Source organism: Acomys minous (genome assembly GCF_964271855.1).
Source record: "Acomys minous genome assembly, chromosome: 1".
Lineage (NCBI taxonomy): Eukaryota > Metazoa > Chordata > Mammalia > Rodentia > Muridae > Acomys > Acomys minous.
The window spans coordinates 63,462,586-63,474,932 of record NC_140483.1 but is presented as its reverse complement, the minus strand read 5'-3'; the positions used below and the strand labels follow the sequence as shown (position 1 = coordinate 63,474,932).

The following is a 12,347-nucleotide window of genomic DNA, read 5'->3' as shown; positions in this document are numbered from 1 at the left end:
GGGGGGCATCTGCTGAGGGTGGAAGAGGTGTGTGTGTGTGTGTGTGTGTGTGTGTGTGTGTGTGTGTGTGTGTGTGTGTGTGTGTGTGTACGCGCGGCGCGCGTGTTGCATGTGCGAGCCCTCCCAGGAACCGCTACACTGCAGCCCTTTTAGACCTTCCTTTTTACCCTCTTTTAAAAACATGGCTGTTGGAAAACAAACATTCTGATAGCTTGGAGTCCGCGATCAGGGCCAGTTACTTACCATATCTTCCTGGTCGCTCTCCTCGGATCTTGGAAGATTGTCTCTGGGCCCCATGCCTAGCGCTCACAATGTGTCCCCTTCCTAGCAAGTCTCTCAGGAAAGAGCTTAGCTAGTTTACTCAGCCCAGGAGGGCTGCTCCCGCCGCCCCGGTCCCCAGCTGCGGGTTGTCCGGTGAGTTGCTCACCTGTCAGCGTTTCTGCTCCCTTGGGTGGCCTCAAACACTTGGTAACTTGACTAGATTGGAGGCTAGTCGCGCCTCTTGTCTTTCCCAGCTCGAGACCCTCCCCATTCCCAGTTCTGCATCCCCGATTGAGTACCCCCAGCAGCTGCAGCTAAGAGTCGCGCCAATCTGCCGCTACCCGCTCTCCTGCAGCGCGGGACTTGGAGAGCGTCCCAGTCTGGCGCCTCTGGGTCTCAGTTTCCAGCACCAAAACTCTTGCTGGATAGCCCCAGCTCAGCGCGGACCAGTGGTGGGCGCACTGGGGCTTAGATCAGGGACGCTCAGCGAGATAGCATGAGCGTGTCTCGCCAAGCAGCTAGCCTCTTCATCTTCTTACCTGGAAGCCAGAACAATCCACAAAAAGTTGCTGCGATGCCGAGAACCCACATCCTCCCGGATCGGCAGGGCCGGGAGCGGGCAGGAGCATCAGAGATCGCGACCGCAGCGGAGGCTTTCCGGGCTGCGGCGACTGTAGCTGCGAAGGCTGCCGAGGCTCGAGCTGCTGCCGCCCAGGCGACGGCTGCCACCGAGAGGAGCCGCAGGTGTCGCCCGCGGCGTCCGCATCGCCCGCGCCCGGGACTCCCAGAGCTGGCTAGTCCCAGGCTCCTCCGGGTTCGCGCTCCCTGCGGCGGAGCGCAGCGCCTCCGGAGGAGTTGGCTGCTGAGGCTTGAAGAACTGCTGGCGATCCGGAGCACCCAAAAAAGTCTAGCCTCTTCTGCCCCCACCCCTCCCACTCCGGTTACCACGTGACGGCTGCTGAGTTGTGGTGGGGGTGGAGGGCGGGGAAGGCTGGGACTGTCTCTCTACTGTCCCCACCCCCTTTTGCCACCCTTTCAGCCTCCTCCAGGTCCTTGGAAAGGAGCGCCTGCAGGGCTCGGGAGTAGTCGTTGACAGAGGGTAAGAACGAGTAGGTGACTAGGGCGCAGCAGGTGCTGCCAGGACCTGTCCGAAGCGAACTCGGAAACCCGAGTGCTAGGCTGGGCCTTGGCGCACTGAGATACTCTTCCCTTCCAGATGTTCTATTTCTTGCCCGTGCTAACTAGCACCCCTGCAACTGGGTCTCGCCCAATAATCAGCTGGGGGTCTTCTAACATCCGCCTCTCTCTGTGTGATTGCTTGGAATAAGGTGAAGGGGTGTTTCCGTGCACCTGGCAAAGTTGCATGGTAGCGAGTTCCCTGGGGTGTCAGATGCAGCCGCGCCTCTTCCTGGGAGAAACCCACATCGCACACAGGTCACCCTGGTCTTCCACCTGAAAGCCTGCGAGTACGATAGTGACCCCACTGCAACTGGCTCTCTTAACATGACCATCCTCTCCTCACCTGCTTGCAAGCATCACTGGAGGGTGCATTGATACAGCCCTATTCGCCTAGCCCCCGGGGGGTGCAGCTACCGTGGGGAGTGGACACCGGGATCTCTGTTCTCAGCGAAAAGCGAACAGGGCTGCTTGCTCCTTCAAGCCGCCAGCTATGGGTATACACTCCTTAGCGTTAGGCATGGCCACGTAGTCATTGGCTGCCTCCCTCCTGCACTATTCCCCTTTCTGACAATTCTAAGTGACCCACCTTGCATATTCCCGGGACACCAGGGTGCTATTTTCCCTCCTGCTGGAGCTTTGCGGAAGGCTGTGCTGTGCCAAGCGCTGGCAACCGAAGCTCTTGGTGCCCCCGCCCACAACCCCGCGCGTTTCCACCCACTCCCACCCCGCCCCCGGATTGTCGGAGCCTCAGTGGAAACCGGTGGCTAAGCTTCACCCCTTTCCTGCGGAGCCTCCCCAGCGAAAGAGCTCTCCGGCTGGACTGTGATCATTTATTTCCCCACCCTGCCAGCAAAACAGGTCTGGAAGGGGCATAAATGACTTTCTTGTAATTCCTCTGCAGAGATCAGTCCATAGCTGCCTAGGGCTCATTCTCCCCCACCCTCTTGCTTTCATTTCTAGCAGGTTAACTCCTTGGGGGTGGGGGGCGCAGGGATACGTTGACCATTACTCGCCCTGTCTGCAGTGTGGATCTTAATAATTGTTCTAATTACTATTAGAGGAACAAAAGGGCGGGGACATTTTTTTCCCTCCGGGGAAACCTATCCACAGAGCAAGTGGGAGAGTCAGGAGATTCGGTTAAAATAATCCCAGGGACCAACTGCTCCCTGAACAAAGTTCTTTTCTGCTCTTAGACAGTGTGATTGTGATAGGACTTTTATTCCGAAATGAAATGAAACAAAAGGATTTTTTTTTAAAGTCTGAAAGACAAAGATGCTTTACACAGTTTGAATTTAAGATAACGAAATCCAAATACAAATTGCACAAATAAAATAACACTGGTCATACAATACTCTATAAAGATACAAATGTGCTAAGGTAACTGCACAAATCCTAAACATAGCTCTACCCTGCCCCGTCTGCAGGCTGCTGTACAGAAGGAATTATAAATAGTTCAAGTCTAGAAAAAATACACATAACCTTTAAAATAGAATTTATCCTCACATATAAACAGTCTTTAATAGAAAAAGGATATTAAAAAGTAAGAAAGTTTCATAGCACCAACTATTCATTTATTTGTATAAAGTGGATATGGCAAATAGAGTACCCAGAGTTTTAATAATAATAATAATAATAAAAAGCAGGGAGATAAAAAATTCAACAAACACTCAGAATTGTAGAGAAATTCAATGGAGAGGATGGAAGATGTTGGGAGTGAAGCCCGCTTCCCTTCAGCATCCAAGAGCTTCCCTGTCAATCAGTGCCCATGCTTAATTCTTCAGCAGAAGCGCCAACATCATCACAAACTTGAGTCTTCCTAGTGACACACTGGAAACTGGACCGCCATTTAAATTTCAATCAAGTGAGACCTGGGGTGGCAGAGATGACCTCAACCTGCTGGCTTTTCTGCAGCCCCATGTTTAGGCTGACACAATATACGCACAGATAACTTGAGGACCAGGATGATTAAACTGACAATATCTTTAGTAGGAGTTTAAAAAATATATATATATTATCAACTTCTAAAACGTAATACATCGTTTCAAGAGCGTGACGCCAACTCTTTTTATTGCTATCTTTCTCCCCCTACAAATATAATTTCTCTCTTTCCCAAAAATTTACAGCTTTTATACAAATAATCAAAAAGTGCAAACATTGAGACGTCTCTATCGTATCTTGCTTTTAATCGTCTTGAAACACAGTAAGTAGAGGCAATCATTATCCGTCCATGAGAGAAGTAAACTCTGGTGTGTTGGCTGCTGTCAGCTTCACTGGAGTTGGTCCTCTTGGCATCCCAGCTCCCGCATCTGTTTCCTAGTGCACTATACAGATGTCTCACGGAGGATGCTCTTCTAGGCTTCACTGGAACCTCGGCTTGCACAGGAGGAGAAGCTATCATACAGAGAGTCACTCAGAGACTCCACGTTGTCTACTCCAGGCCTGTCCGAGGCACTCGAAGATGCTTCTGTCTTTTTGCCTTTCTCTTCCTTTTGTCCTTCAACTCTGCTTGGAGACTTCTCTTTCTCTAATAAAATCACAGTATTGCTGTTAAATTTATTGAACGACTCCAGGGAAATTTCAGATAATCTATTCTCAGGATCTTCTTTTGTTTCTTCAACTTGTTTCAGTTCCTGCAATAAAGAGGAGGAAAATATTAGAAACATAATTCTTTGGAAAAAATCAATTTATCCTATCTGATATTCAATTATTGTCTGAATAAAGTACAGTTTAAAGGGATAGAGAGAACCTACAAGTCCTTAACAATCTTTTAGTGTAATTAAATGCAATAATAAAGCTAATTTTAGGGATAAATCAAGACTTTAATCATTTTACTGAGATAAATAGATCCCAATTTGCAAACCAGTTAAGTGCCACTTAATTCATTTTAAATGGATCCATTTGAAATTTTCTCAGGTAAAGTGTCTTATTTTTCTTTATCAAAAGTTCAAAGCCCTCTGTTTTCTTAATAAATATTCCTTGCACTTTTCCTAAAATGGGTATGGATTGAGTTTCAGCCAGAAGCTCTAGTCATTTGGGGGGAAAAGGCATAAAATCTCTTAAATTGCCATAAAGTTTAAGTACATATTAAGCTTGTTAAGAATATTGTCATGTTTGAATTTTGTCCCTTTTAAGTACCTAAGATATTTTAAGGAGAGTTCCAAGTCGCTGGCTGCAGAGTCCAGAAGAGCCAGAGGCATAAAAATCAAGTAACAGGTCTGCAGTTTATTAACCCTTCCTTTCCAGAAGGTCTAGCTATAACAATTTATTCCCAGGCACGGATACCTGGGAACACCTACCTCCAGGACTTCCTGAAATACCACAGTTATAATAGGCAATCATTGTAGGGATGCTGTGAGCTTAAGTGTGTTCAGCTGCACAAGCTGTTCAGGCTGGGGAAAGGACAAAAGGAGGCTGAGGCACCAGAGGTAATGAGAGGAGGGACGGTGGTGAAGCCACTAAAGCATCATCATCCATCTTCTTTTCTCCTTTGAGTCAAGAGTCCCACCATCACAGGGAAAAGCAGCAACAGTGGCTTATATATGATACCAAGAACCACCTTTTAGGCCTCCACAAAGTCAGACACTTAACACACTCTATTAGGCTTTCACGAGCTCGAACATTTCATTTGGCTTTAACTTTTTGATCCATGTGTTCCTTTTAAAGTTTTATTTCATTTTGGTTGACATACACACAACAGTCTTGGTTCTACACAACACACAGTGTAGTTTTCACACTTGTGTCTCGGGCTGGGGAGATGGCTCGGTCAGTGTATTGCTTTGTTGCTAGCCTAAGGATCTGAGTTTGATCCTCAGAACCCATCTAAAAGAAATGGGCGTGTTGGTACACACTAGTAACCCAACTGCTGTGGAAGCAGAGAAAGGAAGCTCCATAGCCAGCCAGCCCAGCCTGCTTGGTGACTCCCAGGCCAGTGAGAACCTGTCTTTAGAGAAAACACATACCCCAAATCAAAAGCAAAACAAACAAACAAACAAACAACATGAGCTGGACAGTGCCAGAGAACGGCACTCCATGTTGTCTTCGGGCCTCTACATGCACAAACAAAATGTGCACCTGCGCGCACAGACACACACACACACACACACACACACACACACACATACACGAGGTGGGATTAGTAGTCCATGATAGTGGTACCCAGAGTTCATTCTCCAGACTATCAGCAGCCACTGTATGTCCATCGAGGAGCTTGCTGCAAATGCAATTTCATGGTGTTTACCTGGACCTGCCACCTGTTTCCAAGAAGCTCACAATGTGATTGTGACACACACTCAGTATGGAATACGTACATGTACTATATAGTTTCGTGTCAACTTGACACAAACTAGAATTATCAGGGAGGAGGCAGTCCAGCTGAAAAGGTCCTTATAAGATTGGGCTGTACACAAGACTATAGGGCATGATGGGGGAGGACTGAGCCATTGTGGGTGGTGTCATCCCTGGGCTGGTTGTGCTGGGATCTGAACAAGCCTCAAGGAGCAAGCCAGGACACAGCACTCCTCCACGGACTCCGCATCAGCCCCTGACTGAAGGTTCCTGTCCTGTTTCGGTTCCTGTTGTGACTTCCTTCAATCATGAACTGTGGTGTGGAAGCTCATACCAAATAAACCCTTTTGTCCTTGACTTGCTTTCTGCTCATGGTGTTTCATTGCTGCAATAATAACCATAACTAAGGCGATACATGTATGAAAGCTTTAAAATAAAAGAGTGGCAAGGAGATAAAACAAGCTATGTATGTATGTAGTATGTGTGTATGTGTGTATGTATGTATGTATGTATGTACGTGTGTATGCATGCATGTGTCTATCCATCTATCATCTATCTCTAGAATCTACCTAAATAATTGTGCGTCTATCATCTCTCTGGATATTTATCTGAAAGTCTTACTCTGGCCATGCAGATTATTGAGAGAAAGACACTGTGGATAGAATGTGTCTACTATTTCTTAGTTCAACACCATTGGGGCAAGTGACAAGAAAGGCCACTCTTCACCTGGCCTCACCATGGAAGCCCCAGGAAATAGTCAAGATTCAGGAACATGGGCTATATCTAATGTCAGAAACATGGGTCCAGAATTTTTTTTTCCAGGTGAAAAATCTAGGTACTACTTGCATCCATTAAAATTTTTCATTTTTTAAAATCATTTGTTCATAAGAAAAAAACTTAAAAAGAAGAGTGGCAAAGACAAACAAAAACTGGACATGTATATCAGCCTGTAACATCTGCCTTGTCTGAGCTCATGGACCAGGCATCTTGCTGTATACCTTTATCTTTTTCTGTCTTTCTATTCTATGATTCATTGGTGCATACTCAACACACACAGTGATGGGTTTGCACAGAGACACTTTCACGTGGGTGTATCTTTCACTTTGACCATAGTCACACCTGCCCCCCACTCCTCCCTTCTCTCACGATTCCCATTCTGTCCTCCAGTCTTTTTTTTTCTGGTGGAATGTGTAGGGTCTCTTATCTATAGGATCAAACCACTTGCAAATAGGAATCATTTTATTATTTTCCAATTCATGCCCGTTTATTTCCTTTTCTTGTTTTATTGCTCTAGCTAAAGACTTTAAGCATTGTGTTGAAGAAGTATAAAGGGAGTGGACACCTTTGTCTTCTTCCAGATCTTAGAGGAAAATGTAAGTTTTTCCTCATATAGTACGACATGTTGAGGTCAGAAGCATTTACTTATTATTTAAAATTTATTTTTAGCCATGGTTTGTGTGTGTGCGTTGTATATATGCTTAGAATTATTTTATTCTCTCTAGGAATTATATTTTACCCAATGTAAAGCAATAGTCTTGATGCCTGCTAATTCAGTCGTTAGTCAGATACTAATGTGGCTACGCCTGCCTTTTTCTAGTTTCGTTTTCTTAGGACACCCATTTCTGTCTTTTTAATCTGTGTTTATCTTTGCCAGTGAGGCATGTTTACTGAAGGCAATAAACATATGGATTCTGTTTTAATCCTAACTACAAGCACTTGTCTTTTGATTAGAAATTTGAGGTTATTAACATTATTATTTTATCTTTACTATTGACTGAACTTTATAATTTGTCTATCTTGTCCCCAATTCCTATCTTCCACATGACCAATTCTATTTGTAAACCTTTTCACTGAGTTTTTAGTTTAATTAAGATTCTTATTTGCGAGATTTCAACTTGAGGTCTTCAGCATTTCTCTAACTTTACCAGATCTCCTTTTCATGTCCTGTGTTGATATCCTCATTTCAGTGTACTGCTTTATTCTCTTTGAATTCATTCAGCTTATTCCATATGATCCTTGAAATTATTCAATGTTCTTATACTAATTCCTTTGTCTTCTTAGGTTTCATCTAATTTGCTGTCAATGGAATCCATCACTGTGGGATTGGCACCTTTAGAAGGAGTTGTATTTTGTTTTGTTTTGTTTTATTTTCATATCTTTTACTGGAATTTGGACTCTGGGATTAGGTCATTGGTTAGATTTTTTAAAAGGCACCTGTGTGTTTAGTTGGCATTTTCCTGCTATGTTCAAGTGGAATTCACTTGTGGTATGTTGAGGTATCATTACTCCCAGGTGTATTGAGGTGTAGGTCAGTAGCTTCACCCTCAGCCCTGTACTCTCTGGGCACTGACCTGACCTGCAGCACCTCTGGCCCTCCAAGAGTAAAAAGGAACTGCAGAAGCAATCCAAGGGATGGAGAGGCCCATGGATCTTTGGCTGCTAAGGTGCATTTCAGCTCATCTCCCTCTCTGTAGCATGGTTTCATAGTGCTTGTGGCTCTATCATCCCAGAGTTTGTCTTTGTCCTGAAGATTTTCCTTCCCAATTTTGTTTATGGAATTATAAGCATGGGGAGGGAGGATCCTCCCTCTCTCCCAGTAAACTCACTGGTTCTCCAGAGTGAACTATGTCAGAACCTCGCCTCTGTTTGTCCATTTATTTGTCCTTGGCATCTTAAAAAGAGGGAGAGGCATTGTTTTATGTCTCCTCGTGGGAAGGGATGTTCATAAGGGCTGGAAAAGTCACAAGGGCCCTTCTCAGACTTACAGAAGCAGTTAGCAGGTACAGGATGGAGAAACTGTGACCAGCCAACCTGCTGAGAGGAGCTCTCCTGGACCTATGAAGCTACCTGCAAACTGTGCAGAAAGCTCCAGTGCTACAGTTTTAGCAAGTGGTCACTAGTGTTGGGACAGGCTTTGGGGTGATGTAGCTCCTTATGTTATCCCTGCTTCTACAAGCAACCCCCACCCCAACTCCTGTTAGGAACCCCAAGAAAAATCCATTGGTTGACCAAGTTAGACTGTCCATATTTAGGGTGAGTATAAACATGTGTACTCTGTCTCAATAGGAAAAAACAGATGTTTTATCTAACATCTACCAGCCCCTCTCCTTGCTATCAATTTTCTGCATAAGGCTTATCCAGATACCAAGTTGTCTGCCCATGTTTATTTCCTCCCAGAATCCACAGTTGCTTTGGAGACTGTCTCTTCCTCTTGCCCCTGCTTAGGAACACCTGGAAGCAGGCTAGATACTGTCTTGTCAGGTGCCATTTATTTATAAATCGTTGAAGCCACATTGACTTTAAATCGAAACAGGAAGAGTAACTGGGGTCAAATGATAATGTGTTAATGATCTACTTGGCAAATGGCAACAAAATAGTGTGACCGTCACACACTAGTCACAGTGATGACATCTCAAGTGAACCAGAGGAGACGCTGAGGACACTGAAGGGATTTTTCTGGTTCATTTTCTTGTTAGTACGCTGTGCCTTTCCTTGTGTTTTATTCACCCATTTTCATAATCTTTGATGTGTGTGTATGTATGCATGTATTATGTATGTATGTATGTATGTATTATGTATGTATGTATGTATGATTTGCACATGGGAATGTGCATATGCACACAGGTATAAACATACCACAGCAGGCATGTAAATGTCAGAGGACTTTCTTGGGTGTCAGTCTGTGTCTTCTACCTTTTTTGGGGACAAGGTCTCTTTGTGGTCACTGCTGCATACAACAAGATGGCTGGCTCACCGGCTTCTGGGGATTGTCCTGTCTCCTTCCTACTTCACCATAGGAGTGCTGGTATTACGGACATGCTTTACTCTGTCTGGCTTTATACAGGCTCTGGGGATGTGAACACACACCTTCAAGCCTGCACAGCAAACATTTCACCCATGTTACTGTTTCTCCAGCCCTGTTTGTTTATATATTTCAGACAGAGTCTCAAAAGTGTAACCTGTTCTGGCCTGGAACTCACTATGGAGCCCTGGCTGATATCAAACTTGCTATAATCCCTACTCACTCAGCTTTCAAAGTACTGAGATTGTAGCCCTGAGCCTGGTTCTCCAATTGCTTCTGTGTGGATGGAGGCTGTCATTAGCATCTCTTTTTATAGTGGGGAGGCATGAAGAAGTTTAGAAAAGCATTAAAGGTCCTGTTGTAGTCCTGTTGCAGTGTGGCAAGACACTTGCAGAGCCCAGGCTCTTAACATTCACCTTGGGAGAGCATTCAAAGCATTCCAGTCTGGTGTGTCTTTAATAAAAAATATAGAAGAACGATGATGAAAATAAATACCAGTACATGTCAGTGTTCAACAAGAAACAGTTCCATAAAGCATCACCTTCCTTCATATGTGTTATATACAGACTTAAAATAAAATTATTGTATTAAATTTGTCTCCTATAGGTGGCAACAGTTGTATGAGTGACTTTCTTGTTGGGGCTTTACGTTGCACTCGGGAGCAAAAGTAGAGCAAGCAGGCGTGAGGAGGACACGTTTTCAGGTTAGAAATGAGCATCCTTGCCTGCTCAGATAGCATTTTCTTGTCTTCAGTGAAAGCATGGACTTCTTAACAGTAATCCCAGCAAGGAACTGTAAGGTATGCTCCAGAAATCTCTCGAGAAGAGAATCACACTGCAACTAATTTAGTGCCTTGTTGTCCAACAGGAATCAGTCAAAACCACTTGCTGTATAGCTGACTCTGCATACACAATCTTATGGTTATGAGTCACAGAGGCTACTTCGTAAGAGAGGGCACCCTTGGCCAGATTCGGAAGGGTAAACAGAATTTCGATACAGTAAGGGAGTGGGTGAGCATCCCAGCATGATGCCATGTAACACGCTCCTGTTGCCTCAGTACACTGCTCTGTAGTCCACTTCAAGTCAGCATATGCCAGGAGAGTCTATCTCTTGTTCTAGTAGATTCTGTAGTGGACAGACTCACTGCAAAGCTGGAAACGCAGACTGAGATGTAGACCCGTCAGATTCTCAGAACTATCAACACGGTAGGTTGGATGAAATAATTATTTCCAATCCCTTTCCCCTCTGTGTTCTCAGAGATATCTAACATGAACATAGAAGCAAGCAAGGCCAGAGCCAACTGTACCTTACACGGGATGTTTATGGGACCTGTGATTTGCACAAGGTTAAGAGGCAGGTGAAATTTGACCTGGAAATTTAGTTTCCTTGTCTGTTTTTAGTTTTTGCTTTGCTTTTAACAGAAACACCTAGCACATGTGTTCACTGTTTAATGATACTCATGAAAGAAACTTAGCCTAAAGCAATATTGCTAATGTCCGGAAGGATCAATTAGGAGGAAAGAAAAGCTCTTGCAGAAGATGTGACAATACTTGAGGAGAGACTGAAAAGCCAAAGGATTAAACCAGCAAAAGAGATATATCTATAACTGTATACCCACACCTATCAATGGCTCTCTATCAATCAGTCAATCAGCCTATCTATTATCTATCTATCTATCTATCTATCTATCTATCTATCTATTATCTATCTATCTATCTATCTATCTATCTATCTATCTATCTGCCATCTATGTATTTATCATCTATGTCTATATACTATCTCTCTGTGCATGTTGGTGTCCACTTCTAAGAGATACATGTATGTTAAATTCTATAGCTAGACCTCCTCCCTCAGTCATAGAGAAATATACAGTAAACCTATGATTATGGCTACAATTTCATCATTTCAAATAAGTTTTCATAATAGATTTTTATCTTAATGATACTAGTTATCATGCCTACTGTAAGATGTCAGAAAGCTATGCAGAGCTGCTGGGGGAATTCAAATTGAGCTTCCTTCCTCAGATGAGCACTCACTCAGCATCAGAGTCCTTGGCCCAAATTAGTGCAAACAGGGTCTTAATTAACAACCAGTGTCTCTTAGTTCTCTATTGCAATAGCAAGCCACTGCCAATCATCCTAGAAAACACATTGTAGGCAAATAGCCATACGTAGAAAGCATTTTTACTTTGTGTCAAGTACTGTGTGATTTTATTGCGTGAGTTATCTCATCTCATCCTTAAAGCAATCCCACGAGAGAGTCCGATTATCAACACCATTACACAAATGGGGAAATACAGACAATGAGGTCTAAATACTGGTCCAAATATGCTTGGCTAATCTGCCAGAGAGTCAGGAGTGGAGAAAAAAACAGCCTGAATACAGAATGCAAGGCCTTAATCAGTGCACATGATAGCAGGTATCTGGAACCCAGCGTAAGATGGCTGACATGGTGCTAATTAGCTGTGTAACCCCTCTGACACTCTGGTTCTTTACATTAAAGTTCTTTTCAAATCTTCCCACTCTATAAAGCTCCGGAGCCTTAATTGGGTGTCCTGTGTGTATCTATTACTGGCTCAATAAACAACCTTAACATTCTTCCCCCCCATCCTAGTTCTCAGTGACTTGGAAAAGTAAAAGGCTGACAGTAGACTCCAATATCAACTTCCCAATCACGAAAGCTTCCACTAGAGAATGAGGTGCCAATCTTTAAATAAGTGAGCTCCCTCACACTGGTAGTAAGAAATCAAGGGCTGACCAGGCAAGCATGAGTTCCATCACCAGATCTCACTGAGAAAAGCTAGCCGTGGGTGGCACACGTA

At 44.2% G+C, this 12,347-nt stretch overlaps 2 protein-coding genes across 13 annotated transcripts in view; both read right to left on the bottom strand.

Annotated features, from left to right (window-relative positions):
- Window positions 1–1,217, bottom strand: part of LYPD1 (LY6/PLAUR domain containing 1) — a gene marked incomplete at its 3' end in the record, with an annotated part of 41,654 nt that extends 40,437 nt beyond the window's left edge. The window contains exon 1 of the mRNA XM_084799561.1: window positions 801–1,217. Within this exon, the coding sequence (XP_084655687.1) occupies window positions 801–852 (52 nt within the window). The 5' untranslated portion in view covers window positions 853–1,217. The remainder of the gene's footprint in view (window positions 1–800) is intronic.
- Window positions 1,218–2,645: 1,428 nt separating this feature from the next.
- Window positions 2,646–12,347, bottom strand: part of NCKAP5 (NCK associated protein 5) — a 915,906-nt gene continuing 906,204 nt past the window's right edge. For 11 of the 12 annotated variants that reach the window (XM_084799427.1, XM_084799426.1, XM_084799429.1 and 8 more), the window contains one exon: window positions 2,646–4,070. In XM_084799427.1, the coding sequence (XP_084655553.1) occupies window positions 3,792–4,070 (279 nt within the window). In that variant the 3' untranslated portion in view covers window positions 2,646–3,791. The remainder of the gene's footprint in view (window positions 4,071–12,347) is intronic. The other variant, XM_084799423.1, reaches the window with a different exon arrangement.